Source organism: Chelmon rostratus, chromosome 13 (genome assembly GCF_017976325.1).
Source record: "Chelmon rostratus isolate fCheRos1 chromosome 13, fCheRos1.pri, whole genome shotgun sequence".
Taxonomy (NCBI): domain Eukaryota; kingdom Metazoa; phylum Chordata; class Actinopteri; order Chaetodontiformes; family Chaetodontidae; genus Chelmon; species Chelmon rostratus.
Window position 1 is genome coordinate 8,322,997 of NC_055670.1, and position 19,402 is coordinate 8,342,398.

Sequence of the window (19,402 nt, forward strand, 5' to 3'; positions counted from 1 at the left end):
AGTTGAAATTACTCCCCAAATGAGCTGGGACTCAAGATAGAGCTTTTTCCAAGTTTTACTTCCTGCCAAAGTACATTTGAACTGCTTCTTTTTCATTCATTTTACATTCGAGTGAACAATGATTATTGTATGATAAGCATGATAATAAATTAAGCTTTTTGTTGTTTGGCGAATCAAATGTGAAAGTGAATTTTCACTGAAGGGTGTTAAAAAGGCTTCCTAAAGTACATTAAAAAAACAAAACATGGCATGCACTCAAAAGATCGGAAAGGATAGTTATTGAAAACTGTAATGCACTTGTGACATATACATATAATGATCTTTCAAACACAGCAGGACATATGATAGCTGCAGCAAAGAGGGAGTTTGGGGCTGACAAGTGTATGTTTTAATCATCCAGTGTTTTGACTGGTTACTGAAAGATGTACAAGTGTTTAGTTGATGTAATTTGGAATATTCCACTCTGTTGAACCTTTGATAGATTTTTGTCTGTTGGAAACCTTAAATCCCATGCAGGGCTGCAATAATGATTGTTTGTTGATCAATCGTTATTTCAATAAATCATTTGTTTAGTCCTTTTGAGGCTGGAAAATAGAAAAAAAAATCAGACGCAAATTTCTCAGGATGACAATTTGAGATTGGATGGGAATGTTAGGCCTTTTGCCTGATTAACGAACACTTAAAAAATAGAAATTGCAGATACATTTTCTGTGCATTGACTTGTTAATGGTTTTGTTCCAGGTCCAGTCCTTGAACCTCCACAGACCATGGACGCATGACACACATATATGAAAAAAACTTCGTATAGAAACCAAAACATTAATACTTATATGTCTATAACTATATAGGTCTCAAAATGATCAACTGGCACAGACTGAAGAATAAAATCTATTTACCTGGACTTGGGGGATAACAAGTATTCCTGGCGTCCTATAATCATATGTTATACCACGAGAAAAGTAAAAATACTACAATATTATTATGTTTGGTAGTAGTAAGTACCTGCGTTGTGTCATATACTGTCCCATCATTCTTTGCGGCATTGTGACGTCAGGTCAGCTGATCTCTGCTCTACCAAGGAGAAAGATGTCGCTGACAAACTGGCGAAGGATGGAGGCTGTTTTCTCCGCGGCGTTTGTCCTCTGCTTCTCAATAACAACCGGTAAGAAATGTGCAACGATAGACAGTCATGATTCACTTCTTTGGGACGTTTTTTCCTCCCACATAAATCTACCACGTTTGAGTAGTTTATCCGCCGTATCTGCAAATGACAACTCGCTAGCCTAGCTTGGAACCTCGTTAGCATTCGCTGTTTAGCTAACTGAAAAAAAAGCTTACACTAGATACTTTAGCGTCTTACGTAGCTAAATGGATGGGATTGTGTCAAGTTATCCTCCTGTTCTTGTAGTATTGTATCACTGGATGGACATGGGGTGCCAACAAGCGGGTTAAAAAACTGAAAATCATAGTGTTAGCTTGTTGCTAAGTGTAAACTACGATCAGTGAGCGTGAAAATGTCTAAATGTTGTTTTCTTGTTGGAACGCAAACCTCACAAATTGTTCGTGGATATATGAAATTGAAAGAAAATGTACATTTATATACTTCCTTGTTGCTGGTCACTAATTTACACCAAACTGTCATGTGACAGTCTGTAAAGCGGTAGTTCCTCTTTAACATTCATCATCAGCTCTCTGTCACGAGTTTATGCCTCCAGCCACGGCTGTGATGTTCATGTGTTATCTTTACTCTGACCAGTGAAGTGCAGTCAGGCAGGTGCTGGTGTTTGCTGTTGTGTTCACCTAACATGCCAGTGAGAATGAATGACAATAGCACACTGACAGCAGTGACATAACTTCTCATTTCAGAGATCCTACGTTCTATTATTGCAAAACAGCAGCTGAGCCTTATAGCTCAGTGATTGGTGTGTCCCAGTATTACTGGTGAAGATGAAATGTGTTAACGTCCAATTTAAATATCTGTAGTCATCCAATTTCATTATAGGGGCATGTAAAGCCAGGCCCTGCTGTTTACAGTCACTCCATGTGTAGTATTTATGCCATGTCAATAGTTTAGGAAATGTTTACCACCTCTTTCATTAATCATTTCCCACTAATAATCAACCAGGTGTTCACTCTGTACTGAGCAGTAAAAATACATTTTGGACACTTATGAGTAATTTTAGTGCACCATCATTGACATGTGAAGTGCTGTGAAACTGTAATATTCACTTCTGTCAATGGCAAAGCATTACAATTGGGATGGTTTGTAAAAACTATTAACATGTCACAAACAGTACTTTTTTCATTGTTTTTTTTTGTGGGACTTTTTCAGGGAACTAAATAGTTCACAAACAATATGGTCAGAAATTGGACAATCAAGACAAATCACAAAAAGTAGATATAGTGCAGGCAAATAAATGTAGTGATTTAAAACATGGCATTAAAATTAAAGTTAGTTAAAAAATAGATTGTAAACATACAGTAGCCAATAATATTAACACTGACAGATTGTGAACTTGTTTTTGCATGTTTGTTAGCTTGAGAAAATGTTTTTTTTTCTTGGAAGTATCTGTACTGTGACTCTATTCTATTTTTGACAGTCCTTTCATTTTTTCACACAGGTGTACATGGAGACAGTTTAACAGTGCTGCAGGCTCCAGAATGTGTATCCTTCCAGAAAGGAGACTGGCCTGTTTCTGGCGAGAAGATCCCTGACCTGGTGGCTTTAACCATGGGATTCTCTGTTCAAGAGGTGCTTTGTTATTTCACAGAATGCACCATAATTTTAATTCACTTTTGTATTTACAGAAGCATGAATTATATTTATTACAATAGCAGTGTCAAATGATGACGTGAAAACAGTGTGACATTGTTGTAGCTTGCTTGTAGTGATGAACTTACTGAGAATTATTACCTGAGTCTGCAGCTCCCCTCAGCCTTAGAGAACTTTGTAGTGAGTTTCATCTCATTGTTTAGCTGACCGGCCCACAACTTTACTGTTTTAGTTCATTCTCATTGCTCTCATATCATTGCTTTTGGTGTAGAAGGCAGAGGTGTAAAAGCCCTAAAAAACCATTGTACACTCCCTGCTCAGCACCAAATGACACACAGACACAGTTAACAACTAGTTGGAGCATTTAGCAACTAACAAGAAAGCTCTTTCCCTCAGGAGGTGTAGAGACCAAAAGCAGTGCTAAGTGTGAATATTAGACTTACATTTGCCAGGTGGCCAGGAACACAACTTCAAATTAATGCTAATGTTGCTCTGTAACTGCTGGCCATGTACATAAGCAACTGTTAGTGCACCATATCAACTTAAATGGTGATGGTATGTTAATGTTGTGTCCGCAGCTTGTTTCTACTGCGTCGTAACAGGTTTAAGATGATGGTTATGCTAGCCTAACCTTTACTGTGTGTGTTCATTTGTACAGGATTTGTCCTGGCCTGGCCTTCAGGCTGGTCCATTGTTCCAGCGTCCCCGGGCTAATATACTGGTGGTGGTGAGAGGGGTCGATAGCCTGGCCCTGCCTCAGAGTGTGGCCTCCTATCCCTTGGAGAATGTGAGTCGGACTAGACTGTGGCATTATGGTGATGTGAAGTGTGCCGTGTAATTTGGCTTAGTTAGTCAGTGGGAATTCTTCTTCCTTGCAGCCGGTGCCATTTACCTTGGATAGTGTTGCAGAGACGGTCCACTCTCTTTTTGCTGAGGACACCCCTGTAGTTCTGCAGCTGGCCCCGAGTGAGGAGGTAAGGAAAATAAACAAACTGAACAGGGCACACTTACATCTGTGACATCACTCTTAGGAGGCTCATCTGTTATTTTCTTGTCCGTCTGTCGTCTCTCTCAGAGGTTGTATATGCTGGGAAAGGCCAATGCTGTGTTTGAGGACCTACCAGTCACCTTGCAGCAGATCCGTGCTCGTCTGTCCCAGGATGGCTCTGTGCTGGCTTCCCTGCCACTCAGCTCCCTCAGCAGAAATGCAGAGGTCACTTTCACATGCCAGCATTGTACCCACACACAACAGGCCGTACTGGCTTTTTACAGTATATCACAAATTTAGAGAGCAAAGTGATGGGTTTCCTGTAGCACCGTTACTCGGTGTACTAATATGGTGTTTTAAAGCATATTCTAATGCAGTTAGATTACATTATTCACCATGTGTTGTTTTGATTCACACTTTACCTTAAGCTACACATATTCACCATGAACTACTTATTAGCATGAATTTTAGTAGCATAGTGGTCACAATCAGTTATTGTGAAGCATTTATTAATGCCTTATTCTGGGGGATAGGTTATTAAGATCACAATTCATGTACAACAACTGTCCACCCTACTATCAATAAACTAATAGAGGTTTTTGAGGGTAAACTCTGCATTAATGGCCCAGTAGTTGTAGAATATGGTCGTGCATACAAATGTGCATGTTAATAAGAAACTAGTTAATGATGAATATGTGTACCTTAGTATAAAGTGTTGCTGTGGTTAGTATACTTAAAAAATATATATCATCCTAGGATTCTGGGGTGATCTGCAACTAAAGGGAAGTTTTATCAAGTGGCCCACTGGGGGTCAGTCTTTTCCTTTCTTACCTCTTCACTGTTTTTGCTTTCCAGGCTGATTTGCTCTTCCTGTCTGAGGTCCAAGTGCTGCACGATATCACAGCTCTGGTAAGTTGTCTGGGTTTGCTGAATCTCTCTCCTGGAAATGATTGCAGTCTTTGCATTGTGGCACATGTGTCTTGTGCTTGTAATGTCTTGTAGCTGCAGAGACACAGACATTTGGCGAAGGACCACTCTCCTGACCTGTACTCCTTGGAGTTGTCTGGCCTGGAGGAGCTCAGCAGGCTCTATGGACAAGACTCTCCACAGTACCGTGATGCCGTTGCTATTCTTGCCTCTGTTCTGCAGAAAGTAAGGACAAGGTCTTAATAGGCCTTTTTTTATTTAGTCGCCTCAGTTTTTAATCGAACCTTGTCATATAATAATACTCTGTTCCTTTTTCTTTGTAGTTTGGAGAGGATGTGTATGGTCTCTATGGCAACAGTGCTGTGGTGGAGGTTGTTACAGTTAAGACCTTTGAGGCTCCGTTGACCAGGAAGTCCCGTTCCATCCTGGAATCCAAACAGATTGTAAGTCTGAAGCAGACCTATTTCTTAACTGTTTGCCAAACTTAAATATAATGGTTATTCAAGTGTGGCATTAATTCTAATTTGTAAGGCATTACAAGTGAGTTAGCTAAATATTAGAAACTCCTGTCAGTGTAGTGCACTACATTTCAACAGCAACACAAATTACAGCCTGCAAAATGAAGCTGAATCAACCCCTCCCTATAACTGTTTCAACAAACACTGAACATAATAACCGTCATTAAGACGAGGTTTATTACAGGGCTGTTGTATTAGACTGCATTAGTTTAAGTCAGGTGTGCCTAATACATTCTCAACTGAGTGAGTGTTTGAAACCTGAATATCCACAGCCATGTGTGTGCTTGCTCGCTTTCTCTCTTGCATCCGTATGCAAGCCCCACGAGGGTTGGCCCCCCATTTTGTGTATGGCACTTCAATAAAAGTTATTGTTTCAGATCAGAATACCATCATATTGCATATTACCCTAATATGATGCATGGACAGAAGCTTTGGTGGCATACGTTGAAATGTGATGACCGGAGGGTTATGTAGTCTGTAGGCAGCACGGATGGATTCATTTGGATGCAGCTTTTATCATCGGTATAGGGCGAGCCACACAGCTTGAAGTTCAAATAGAGTCGGCAGTCCTGCAGCGGTCAGCGGTGGCTGTTTAGATGTGCTTACCGAGTAATAGCAGCATGTGTAGGTGTGAGCTGAAGGCAGGAAACTCTGTCTCTGTTGCACATACATGCTGTAGTTACACCATAACCTTAAAAATTTAACTACGTGTTGGGTGTGTTGAAAATGCCACACAGAGACCAGAGGAACTGTGATCGTCTGGCTTGGCCTGCTTGTGTTACTGTCATGGCTTGATCGTTATGTTGGTTGTTAGGATTGGACAAGGATAAATAAAGCTCTGTAAATTGCAATAAAATGCCTGACAATATATTATTAAATGGATCACCCGGATTTCTGTTCACTTACTAAGTCCCTAGCATGGACACTTGATGTAACTGAGTCAGTGTTAACAAAAATTCACCTCACTTGTGCTTTTCCTGCTGTGACAGGTCAAATAGTCTTTTACACAGCTGTGGTCTCCTATTCAGTAATTAGACACATTGAAATAAATGTTCCCTGGATGTATCTCCAGTTGTGTGATATGTGCCCTATGTATCACACAGTAACTGAATGTAAAGACAATTACTGTTGAAAAGACATGTAAGTAATACAGAGTATGTGTGTAGTGTCGTGGTTGTGCTATTCTGAAGCTGGACTAAAAATAAAAACCGTTGGTATTTACGGCAACCCCTTGCATGAAGTATAAACCCAGTTCCAGTCCATGCCTCTTGGTTTTTATGACTTGGGTCTGGAACCAAAGAATGCTTTGATCATTCACGCTCAGTAAAAATGGGTTGGGGGAATGGGGTTAGAGGGTGTGAGGGGGTCCATGTGCAGACTGTCCTAATGGTCATGTTCATGCATCTTATCAGATGTTGCCCTTCTTCTATGACACATCCTGTTGAGTACTTCATGCATGTACAGTGATGGAGGGGAAAAGGCCTGAGGTCTGGCACCATGTATGAATGGCTACTTTTTCATGCATTCCTTTACTGAAATCTCAAAGAATCAGGGTTTGCCCCTGTATGTTTCCAGTGGTTTTAGAAGAAATACACACAAAATGATTAATGAGAGAACAAGCAACAGAACACAGTTAAAAACAGTTACATACAAGAGTAATCTGTTCATCAATAGGTGCAGCTGTGTTCAGTTTGAATGTGTGTTGTAAAATGTGTGTGCAGCACAAGAACTAAGGCAGCAGTTTTCCCAAATTCAGTGTTTGCATACGGGACTAGTCAAACCAAATAAAGATTATGGTACTAGATTAATAAAGAAGAATAAATAATTTATGATGGCATGTTGTCCTTAAGGACTTTATAGATACAGAGAAACCAATGCCTGTTATGTCTTGCTGTTAGAGATGCCCACCCAACTTTTCACAAGATGCAATGATGAGTAGAATAGCTGTCGCCAGGTGATAAACTGAGTCGGGGCAGAAGCGTGTCTATAGATAACATCGCCATAATCCAAGACAGATGAGAAGACAGCCTCAATTATCAGCTTCCGACTTATCGGAGGAAAATCAGCTCTGTTTCTGTACAAATATCCAATTTTTGTTGAAGCCTGCTGACAAGTGTGTCACTGTGAAATCTGAACGCATATTTTTGATCCAGCCAGGTACGAAGATATTTGTTAGACCCTCTTAATACTATATCCAAGCAGAGCGGCACTTAAGTTTGATGAATTTGAGTGTTGGTTTATTCTTAATTATTCTCATGGCCTTTTTGAACTAATGCATCTACCTTTCTGGATTTAATTTCCTTTTTGCAGAGTAACCCTGGCAGCCCTTATAACCTGGCCTACAAGTACAACTTCCACTATGCTGTGGTCTTCAACATTGTGCTGTGGCTGATGATCGCCCTGGCCCTCGCTGTCATCGCCATCGCTTACAACCTGTGGAACATGGACCCAGGATATGACAGCATCATCTACAGGATGACCAATCAGAAGATCAGGATGGACTAAATCCTGACCACCAGCACACCTGCTGTCCGCTTAGACCCCTCTAGTGAATGTTTGTGTTTCGTGTGAGGTCTCGTTTAGTGAAAAAACTGTGACAGCTTGATGGGAAGAGGAATCACCTCTTTGTTTACAACACAGAAACGATAATGGAAAAAGGTATCAGCATTACAGTAGTGGTTCTACGCAATGCAGTTTAATATCATCCTCCACTGGTGTATACACTGAACAAATTCAGACTTCCTCCCTTCAACCTCACATAATTCCTTATGACTTTAACTCCTCACTAACTGTTTCATTTGTTTTCACGGTGATTGCAATTTTATTTTTTATTGTAAAAAAAAAAACTATTGTAATGTTATGAAAGAATGCGATTTGTCTGGTTTCTGTGTGAAGTTGTGCTTGTCTTGCTGTGTGAAGCTGTTTTAAGTTAAATGAAATGTATGTGTATATATTGAGTATACAAATGCAACTGTATGAGAAACTGCTGTACTCTTATTGTGAAAAGTTTTGCGCAGTGTTTATTCCAGGTAGGTTTCGCCCTGCTTCTATTCCAAATGGTAAATGCATATTGGATTAAATAAATACTTGATTATAATGTTGGTTGTTAGGCTTGAACAAAGATAAATGAAGCTGTGTAAATTGCAATGAAATGCTTGACAATAAATTATTAAATGGATCACCCTGGTTTGCGTTTGCTTAATAAGACCCTAGTATAGACAGTATCTCCACAGGCTGCTCCCTTGTACAGAAATAGTAGTGGCATTTCATTTTGCAGCATGTACTCAGTTTTGGGAAAGTCTCATTTGGAGTTTCAGAGTAAAGCCGAATGAATTCCGCCTCACCTTGAAAGTTGAAAAAGTGACAAATGGCTGCAGGGGATTCAGGGCTTATGCTTTATTCAAGGGATCCCACAGTTTCTCATTATTTCCAAGGAAGACACTGATAAGGAACTTATTTCTTAGAACTTCCTGGAAAGGACAATGTAATTTGGTAAAAATTCCCACAAAATGGAGACTGTTGATTTATACACTTCCAACTAATTGTCTTAATTAATTATAATGGAATCCAGTTAATATAATCTGAATTTGAAATTTTAATGTTTTCGGAAAACGTGGACCAGAAGTCCTTCAAAGGTTCATAATAGCACAACTACCATCATTCATCTTGCTGATGAAGATGTGATACGATCGAAAGCTCCAAAGCTATATTCTTCATGCAACCTTTGAAATTTGTCTCCAGGCAAGTTGTCAGTTCAACATATATGCAGAATAGAGTTTAAATTTCTAAATATATAATGAATGGATATTTACATGTGTTTAAATGGAACAAATCTCTCATGGACGTTTCTCTGGAATGCAACATCTGCTCATAAAAACTTGCAGAGCAGTGAAAGGTGCCTTTTACTACTAAGCAGAGATGCTACCCCTGTATTGAAGTCATCTATAAAGCTTCAGTCTGTAAAGTATTTTATTCATAAGCTGTTATGAGCTCCTTTCATAAAATTCATGTAAGAGAAACTCACCGTTGATATATACATGTATAAGGGTGATGATATCTTATTCTACTTCTCTCTGGCTAAAATCAGAATCAAATGTGATGTAAATCTATCTAAAAATAATAATATATAAAACTTAAATACAAATAAGTTCAATTATAGAATAAATAAAAAAGAAGAATCTGTTCTCCTGTATGTTATTTATATATGCTACATATATACCGTTGTGCAAGCAGAGTAGCAGGAAAACAAAAGGCAGGACCCACATACAGACACCAGAGGCAGAGGTGAAGCAGTTCAGTGAATATTTCTGCACACAAAAATCAAATGCACAAAAGGCTTACAGGACGGTGAGGCAGGCAAAACAAAATCCATCATGGAGCAGACAGGAATCAAAAGTCCAAAAAAACAGCCAAGGTCCCAGAGAACAAGACAAAGGTATAAAAATACTCGGAGAACAAAACACCAGGAAAAGGCTGCAACGCCTGACGCAAGGTAAAAAGACAACGTGGTACAGAGAGGGGGGAAACACACAGACAGAAACAACCAGGGGGGGAGAGCTGAAGTGACTTTTACCTTGTGTTAATTGTTCCTGTTCCTGTGAATTTGATACCTGACACAGCTGCTCAAATGAAAGAAAGTTGTCCACAAAATAAAGATCTTAAATCATCTGGATGGCTTTTTCTGACCATACCATACCTGGTTAAAGTACCTTACTGATAGTGTTACAGAAGAGTTGTTGTCAGCTCTTTCAGCATCCTGATATCTGAGGACTAGAAATATAGCTTTACTGGTAATGATTTTTGTTCAGTGTTTAGCCAGGCAGGTGTCAAACTAATCGGACTTGAAATACTATCTTCAAATTCATTAAAAAAACAAATCTTATCAGCATACAACACTATACCATGTTCTTTCTCCAGAGTTTTACGCCAGATGTCTGCCTGTGTGTCCTCACTGCTGTTGTGAGAGGTTCAATTGCAAAGACAAACAGCCATGGAGACATCATCAGTTGATCAGTTGCTGCATTGTAGTTTTGCATTACCGTTCTCAAAAAATGCACTGGGTACTCTTCTGATATTGTGAAAACCTTGTCCTTTTAATATAAAACTGTTCTGATCATTACTGACCAGTTGGGAAAGATATTGCTGCAGTTTCTAGGAGAGAGCTTTGCTCAGAATCACATCCCATTAAGCTAAAATTAAACAGGCCTAAAAGACGAACAGTTAGTGGGTGATTTACCTGGTTTTAATAATGCAGCTCTCTTAGCTAGTCTTCACAATGGTGCAAGTGTTATATGATTCATTATACATGTCTAATAGAGGTTGCATGAGTTTCTCTTTGAACCTTTTATAAAACTCCATGTATCTCTCCTGCTTTCTCTGTGTTCACATGCTTGGAGCTGCACAACAGTCCTTACTGTTAATGCACTATCCTGGGCCTCTTTTCCATTTTTTAGACAGGGTCTGAAGTTGCAGTTATTGAGAAATAATTCTTGTTGCTGTCAAACTTCTGTACATTCTGACTTATATGGTAATTAAGAGAAATCTCTGAAGGTATCATTGATTTCAATTGGTTGTATAGTTAAATTGCCTGATGTTGTCATTATACATAATGTTATATATGTTGATTTTTCTTTTGGCTTTCATTTTCTTTACCAGCCAGGTCAATCATTTTCCTGGATTTGCTCCCTGATTGTAATTTGTTTGTTTGTTCCATAGGAACCATTCTGTCAGTTGTCTGTATTAAATTTAGAGCTTGTCACTATTAAGTTGCAGAATCGCTGTTTTGTAATGTTTGTATTTTGTTTCTGCATTGTCATTGTATTATCTAAATATTTGTCTTTTTACATAAGCTTTAAATGCTTCCTATCTTACACTGGCATTTGTTTCCACCTGTATTTAGTTGGAAATAATACAAGTTTCTATCCCCATTTGGAGAACATTGGGCAAATTACAAATTGTACAAATGCAAATTATAAATCGGGTTTACGCTGATAAAAATAAGCCAGTGGATCCCCTCATTTTTGGCTTGTTAACTTTTACATGTGTTCTTGTGGCTCATTGTGAAGTTTCAGATGTCTACATCACCAAATAGGCATTTCCCCTATAAACTCAAATGCTTTCATTTAAATAGCTCTTTAAATAATGCAATATTTCCCTTTTTTTCTGCTGACCTTTAGGTTGAAAGCCACTGGACTGAGCTACCTAACCCCCCTTTTTATAGCAGTTAAAAACTGTCTAAACCAGCTCCACCTCAACCGGCGACAGCAGTCTGCCTCTCACCGACTGATACATCAGTATCTAATAATGCCATGTATAAAAATATGCCAGTCAGAGGGGACTTTCAAACCAACGTGTATTGTGGGCTGATGACTGCGGGATGATTCAGCACACTTTGACTAGTCTCAATCCTCTTTTCTATGAATATGCCCTCAGGCCTCGCTCATCCTCTACATCACGTTTTGACTTTACTCTTTGCGTAACAGTTGAGCCAATCAGAATGCAGGTGGGAGCCGTAAGTCCCGCCCTCGCTATTATCCGGTGTGCTTTTGTAACAGCTCGGTTATTAATATTGGAAGGCGAAGACGGAAAGCAGTGCGGATCCGCAGCGGACAAGGTCATCTCAGCCTTTTTATAAGAAAGCAGGAAGCAGCCATGGTCTGACTGTTAATTAAAGGTAGGATTTCTTTATCGCTCATTGTATGCTAACAGGGTTGTTGACCACGCCCACTGAGGTCTATCTATCTATCTATCTATCTATCTATCTATCTATCTATCTATCTATCTATCTATCTGCCTGTCTGTCTGTCTGTCTGTCTAGTCTTAGGTAACGCCTTATGAAAACAAAGCCTTGTTATGTGAGCTGCTGTTATGTGAAAGGCAAATACACAGTGATGAAAGGTAAACAGTACCGCAGTATTTTGAGGTGCTTGTACTTTACTCGAGTAAGTCAATGTCATGTTACTTTATACTTTTCAGATTATGAGTACAAACAGAATTACGACCAATAAATTCAACCAAAGTCATTGATTTACCTTTTACAGCTGCAGCATTGAATTGTGCAATCATGCATCAATTAATCTAATGCAGTAAGATTTATTATGCTGAAATTGGCCATATTGCATACTGAGTAATTATAAATTACTATTAGTACATTTTGATGCTAATGTGCTTTAATGTAAGAAATAGTAATAGTGATATTCAAGTCAATGATCTGAGTACTTCTTCCACCACTGAATATACAGTAAAGTAATTCATGTGCAAAAATGTATTCATGATTTCTGCTTATTCATCTATCTAAAGTGCAAATAACAGCTTTATCTTCATATATTTCTGAAAGGCAATTAAATGAAGACAACCTGCTCATATGCAATACATTTGCAAAATGATACTCAACACGTTAGCGCTGTTTTTTGCCTTATTTACAGCAAATCTTATCTTATTTTGTGTTTCACATTCCAGCTAGCATCTATGTGGTCAGGAAGATCCGGGCTTCCATCGCTGAGGGAGAGCAACTGGAAAAGCCCATCATAACACCATGTAGTGCTATTGGTAAGATACTGACAACAACCATTATGAAAACAGGAGCAACTCAGAGTTCAAAGGCTAGTAGAGAAGAATTAGTCCTGTATGTAGACTGAAGAACACACATAACTGTGTACTTTATCTGATTGATTCCTGCACATATTTTGGCTTTTGCAGAATGATGTCTATGGTGAACATCAGACCTTTGTTAATCTGTGATCCATGTTACGCAGTGTGACCTTTTGATGAGTCTGTGTTTTCTATCAAATCATCAAAATCTGTCTAACTTTATTTTATCTAGCCCTTACATCATGCAGCGTGTCCATGAGATTAGGGGTATTAGAGTTAGGGAAAGAGAGTGCATGTAGGCTTATGGAGGAGCATTATACTGTACTTGTCACTGACTCACATGGGCGTCTCTTTTCTACTTAGCTGAAATGAGAGCGGGACAAGCGTCGAGAGGATATGTCCCAGGTTCTGCACTGACCTGTGCACCTAATGAAGGTGTCGGTGGAGCAGCAGGCTCTGGGACGTCCTCAGAGACAGCTGTGCAGAAATGTGGCACCTGACGTTAAAGATCACGCTGGACACTGGGACTGTGGTTACCTCCATGGAAAAATATCACTGTCTTCTTTGTATTTTTGCTTTACACACAACAGTAATACACTATCAGGGGGGATTGTATATGCAGAACCATCAACATACAAAGATGTTAATTTTATCAAAGCAAAAATTGAACACTTATGTAGAACATTATTCTACTGCTTTCTAGTGTCCAGGCTGTACTCAGTGATCCACGTCCAGCTCCTAATGAAACACTTTTAGGCCTTTTTCACAGCAGACATTTTGACTGACCAACTAATCGCATTAATGATGACTCTTTCCCATTCAGGTTTGCTGGGGAGCTACACACAATACCATAGACACCTGAATGTAATCGAGACGTTTGTTTTTAATGAAATGTTGGTTAGTCAACATGTTATCTGTGAGAAAGGCCTATATTTATGAACAGCAGTGTTTGAAGGCCGACTCATCAACCTCTGTCCAGGGGCTGAGCAGGTCTGATGTTTCTGCTTCTGTATCAATAAAAAAAACAAAAAAAACAAAACAAGTTGTTGCAGGGTGATGTTTGTTTACTTATGCACCTAAGGTAATGGTCATTAGGCTGACTGATGACTAAGAAATGAAACCTTATGTTTTAAAAAACAAAACAACTGTTTTCAGAAAGCTTTTTAGCAACATTTTGTCTTGACATGGGAGGAAAAGCACAGGTGTAACAAGTCACATTAATGATGACAACAGCAGTGAACAGTTAAATGGAATTCAACCATCATTATTTTATCAAATACACCTCTACTTGTCCTGCTATAAGTCAAATTATCTTCTATAAAAATCATATTTATTTAACATGAGTAATTACAAAAAGCAAAGACTAGAGTGGGGCTGACACAACAATATGCATTTTTGTACAAGATTTAAACTGCATATGTGTGTAAAACAGGTAAATAGTAGTTACCCGGATATAACTCCAGTTCTATGTGTACGTGTTTAGCCCTCTAATGGGCTTTGCTAGTGGTTTACCCTTACAATGCTCTGCCTTGCCACCTGACCCTGGGGATAGCACCCTCCCCCTATAAAGCCCAAGTAGATGAATTGTCTCCCTTTGAAACTTAGCAACACAACCAGGGCCAGGTGGGCTTACAGTTAGAGGGCTACGCACATACTCATAGAACTGGAGTTATATTCAGGAAACTGCTATTTCTATTTTGCATGTGCTCCACTGTTGCCTCCACTGGGCTTCGCTATTTCTTAAAACCTGAGGAGAAAGCTGTGGTCCCTGCTCACTTAGAACAAACATAGTCTGAACCCTGCCAAAAAAAAATCAAGAGGTGACAGCAGTCCAACAGCCAAGCAACACCTGCCAGGGGGTCTTGTCCAGAATGCAACAATATCAGCAAAAGCTGGATGCCATAAAATCAGTCTGCTCCAGACTAGGTCCCCCCTGACAGTGCACCAAGCACAGAATGAGACACAGAACTAGGACTCATGTCCCTGAGATATGACATGGAGGACCAGAGGGTGGTTAGACAATTGTCCTCCACTGAGACACCCCTGAAAGTGCTGTCAAAGACGCGATGCCCCTATTGGAGTATGCCCTCAGGCAGCCAGATGATCGTGACCCATCAAGTCATACCTGTGGATTGTGTCACAGATCCAGTGAGCGAGCACAGACAGAGGGGCCCCCTGAGTATGGGCACTCCTCTGACGTCTCGCCATCTTGGGTTGGGACCACGTTGTTACTTAAATACACACACACCTTTATACAGTATATATGCACACACACACACCTCTCTCATTCCTCTCCTCCATGTCTACTGTCTGTCCTGCACATAATTACAGATACCAGTTTAGGACATGTGATATGCATACAGTATATGACTTGAGTATTACTTTATTTATTGTATTTCTCAAAACAAAGTATTTCTAATATGATCAAAAAACATAAAAATCTGTGTTTAGGTGTCTGGTACCAGTAATTGTATTAAAATACCAAATTTAAGAGCAATAACAAGGTCCAGTCTTTAGCAACGACAGTATTTTAGGATTTTGGATCATGAATTGTGCCTTTCATCCATGATAACAATTTCTAAAAATTAATATGTATGAATTCTGCTAATGCTTCACTGGTTTATTCTTTCTGTGTGTTTAGGTACAATTGTGGTGGAGTAAACAAGTGCTGCACTATTTCAACACGCTTGTATAGTCTTTCATTATTTCTGTTTAATGTTGCTTTATATTTGAACTCCACTACATGTCAGAGAAATGTTGTTCTTGTTACTCGACAACATTTAAGCATTAAAACACAGCAATGAGCTTTCTGTATAAACATGATGCATAGTTATAGGTTAAACTACCCAGCAGTATATAAAGTCAATCAAATTTGCTTACCCTTCACCAGACCTAAAAATTACACTTACACTTATCATTGCATCTGTAATATTAATCCAAGTAACATTCTGAGCGCAGGGCAGTGACTTTACTTGTAATGCATACTTCTTCCACCTCTGTAAATTTGTCTTTTTTGGTTGTTCATTTGCTTGTGAACAACCATGTTTGGTTGATGGTGTTCTTCATTCCTTCAGACAGCAGCATCATCTTCTGTCAACAGTGATGCATTACAAGCCAGACATGTTGGCACTGGCCTCTGTGTACATATTCTACTATAACATAATGATCCTCTAACAGCATAAAGCTCTTCTGTGTATTTTAGCCACATTTCGCATACAGTATATTAGCCAATGAGTGGAATCATTTTTTGTAAAACTGTCTGGTGAAGCTGGATATGATGTTGAAAATGATCAAACAGCGTCCCCTGTTGGACTGCTGTGTGTACACAACAAAAAGCAAACAATTCAGACACAGTGTGGATGATGTGGATGCTGAAATGGATTTTATCAACTCTGTACGTAATATACTTTAGCTTCATATATGTTGCATATAATGCAACATGTTCTATATATAACATAAATATATAATACTATACATATATCTATCTTATATTGCGTCTGTTCACAAAGGCAAAAGGTAGATTTATCACTGTTTTGGAAAGTTTATTCAACTATTAACAAGTAATATAGGAAGGGGAAGGGAAAAAGAGGGAGGGTCATTATGTTTAGAGATGTGAGCTCCAGAAGATCTTGTTGTTGTTTTTCACTGTGAGCTTCTGAAAAGAGAAGAACAGCATGTTTTAATTTCACTTCTAAAGGTCTGAATTTTTCTGAAAGAAGCTGTTAAACCAAAACATGAGCTGAGATGGCAAACCTGAAGCTGGATGCTTTCTTGCTTGAGGCGTTTCCTCTCAGAAAGCTCCTTCTGAAGCTCTCCTTCCTCTCGGAGAGCTCCTTCTGGTGGCTTTGGTCTCTTGCTGCCAGCTGCTCTTCTAATTTCTCCTCAAGAGCCTCACAGGTCGCTTTGCTCTCTTTTAGAGCCGACTCTGTCTTATTCAGCAGGGCAAAGGTGTCCACGCCAGCTCGTCTTGTTTTGTTGGGCCCTGCTGACCTGCTTGTCTTTCTCTATGATGACCTTTTTCGGCTTGCTCACTTCTGCCTGCCACCTCTCTTTCATGGCGCTCGCTCCACTGGAGGCTTCTGATTTATACACAGAGGCTCTCACCCTCTCAGATTCCTCTCTGAGTGAGGAGGCTTAAGAGAGACGATGTCCTCCACTCTCTTTTCCCGGTCCTCCTTCGCTGTCTTGCACTCGTGGCTCCAGGCATTGATGGCGGCGTTGCATCTTCGCTGCAGACCAAAGGCATGTACTTCCTCCCTCTCTCCCATCTTCAAATTGGCTCTAAACTTCCTGTTCTCTTCCTCTGTGCTGGAGAGCTTCTTCTGCAGGAAGTCTTTCTTTTCCTCCTCCATCTCTCTGATGAGGTCGTTGGTGGCCTTGTTGAACCCCTGCGCAGAATGAGCAAAGTAATACAGGTTAACACCACAGAGCTTGAATACTGAGTGGAACTACAGTTTGTCATAGTTACACACCCGTCCACAGGTGTAGTGCTGTTGGAGCGCACTGTTGCGATGCTCCACCACTTTTCTCCAAGTGAGGAAAAAGAACATTTGCCGTTTGTATAATTTGGATGAAATTCACCAACATTGTCGTAAGCGCTTCAAGATCCAATCATCACTAACGCATATGTCATGCAAGAGAGCCAATAAAAACAAATGGAGGTTGCCTCAGGTTCAGGCAACAGAAGCGCTTTGGTTAAAGTCAGAGAAAGACTTTTCCTGTGTTCAAATAGACAATGATTTTTCTCTATCAGCAACCAAATGCTGTCAGTGCCTCAATACGGTCATAAAAAAAGCTGAATAATGCTGTGGTCACTACGAGTGGAGAGTACAGGGTAGGATTGCTTATTTTGGTAGAAAACAAATAAATTTCACTGTCAGCAAATATATTTTCAATATCAACGTTTTTGCCACTTGTCAGATACGTTAGTTAACAGTATTCCTCATTATGTTAACACAAAACATACTTCGGTCCACATTACGATTCCTTTAAATCATGTTTGCTGTTGCTATTTAGTTGTATAGGAATCTAATTTGTAGGCTCGCAGGAAATGAAAGCCTGTTTAGTTCTGTTTTCATAGCAGAATGTGGCTTCATCTCTTCGGCAGAAGTAAGTAAATGAAATCATTCAAGATTCAAACGACTTGTGATCATTGGCCTGTATTGTTTAACAGCACGCTTCTTCCAACCTGCTCCATCCATGGTATCGCCTCATGCTAATGTTAGTTAGCCAGATGTTTGGCTGACTGCAGCGGAATATTGTCAACATGATGAAACTATTTATAAAGTCAGTCAAACATTTGATGGTGTGGCCAGTTTTAGTTGACTAATATATGTAAACTTGCCACCATAGAAAACAGCAGTCACATCACTTTGAAAATGATGAATGTGTGCAGTAGAAATCCAGCAGGGAACGTTGATCTTTAGTTTTACTGACAGAAACTGCTCAGACTCCTGCTCCTGTCCTGGAGCTTGTAGCTATAATATATAACACACATGTCTCCAGTTAACCTTCCTTCATAATTGTTAATACTCATATCATAATTTGTACTATTATATATTATACAATATCACAAGCATGAGGGTCATAATATAGAATGAAACTACTTTTTTAATATAGAATCTATATTCATATGAATTATTACACCTTGCAGTCCAGTGTATCCAAAAGTGTGTATTAGTAATAATGTAACCAGAACCACCAAATATAAGTACTTCAGGCTTAAACCTGATCAGACAGCCAAAGCTGTCAACAGTCTGTCATGTTTTTTTCTGTTTTTGATGAATATGAAAATCAAAAAATCATTTTTTTTTAAATTTGAAGTAATAAAATACAGTGGATGAACAAGCTTTTAAATGTAATGTGTGGATTGGTGCGTTGCAGGATATTGTGAGAAGTGGCTGTTTAGATCCAGATCCAAGAACTCCTTCCCACACAGGGTCACATTTGTCAGTGCAGCCCCCCATTAGACAAACAGTTGTTCAGTTCCCTTTCAAAGCGAGCCAGTTCAGAACGGGCCGGTCGTTTGGCCTCTGGTGTTGCCTGCTGTTGAGTTCAGTAGCAGTTTCTGAACTAAATCCATTCAATGAACTCCTATGATTTAATTCCCAACTGGTCATTGAAATGAATTCCCATCTGGTCCAACACCACCTACCATTATTCTTAAGGGAAAATATGTGAGTATAATCAGGAAATGAAATTGAAATGAAAATTCAAAGTAAAAGAAGTCAATGTATTAAAATGGCCCATGTGACTGTTATACTATTTCATATTATTATTATTTATTTTGTTTTCTTTTGATGCGTTAATGTTGAAGCAGCATTTTACTGCTGTACTTTGTTTAGGTGGAGCTCATTTTGAATTCTTTTGTATTGAACAGAAGCTAATGATTAATGTGCTGATTATTATTTTTTGATTAATCAATTGATTGTTTCGCGTCCGCTGCTTCGTAAAACTTCAGGAAATATTGAGAAATGCTCATCACCATGAGCCAGAGCCCAAAGTGACACCCTCACAATGCATGTTTGGCCAACCAATAATATAACATAATGCTATATATATTATATTAACAGTGCTAACATCTGATCCACCATGTGTGTCAGAGTG

General features: G+C 39.2%; 1 protein-coding gene and 1 long non-coding RNA gene across 2 annotated transcripts; both read left to right on the forward strand.

Annotated features, from left to right (window-relative positions):
• The first annotated feature begins 1,049 nt into the window (after positions 1–1,049).
• Positions 1,050–8,384, forward strand: atp6ap2 (ATPase H+ transporting accessory protein 2). The gene is made up of 9 exons (XM_041950870.1): positions 1,050–1,162; positions 2,622–2,752; positions 3,432–3,560; positions 3,652–3,747; positions 3,849–3,986; positions 4,617–4,670; positions 4,764–4,913; positions 5,012–5,131; positions 7,517–8,384. Exons 1-9 carry the CDS (start codon positions 1,087–1,089, stop codon positions 7,709–7,711), a joined length of 1,089 nt encoding a protein of 362 aa, XP_041806804.1. The 5' UTR covers positions 1,050–1,086; the 3' UTR covers positions 7,712–8,384.
• A 3,388-nt stretch (positions 8,385–11,772) lies between these two features.
• On the forward strand, positions 11,773–13,825 carry LOC121616601. Its single transcript, XR_006007311.1, has 3 exons — positions 11,773–11,879; positions 12,665–12,754; positions 13,160–13,825. It is a non-coding gene; the product is annotated as an uncharacterized LOC121616601 (long non-coding RNA).
• The last annotated feature ends 5,577 nt before the right edge of the window (positions 13,826–19,402 follow it).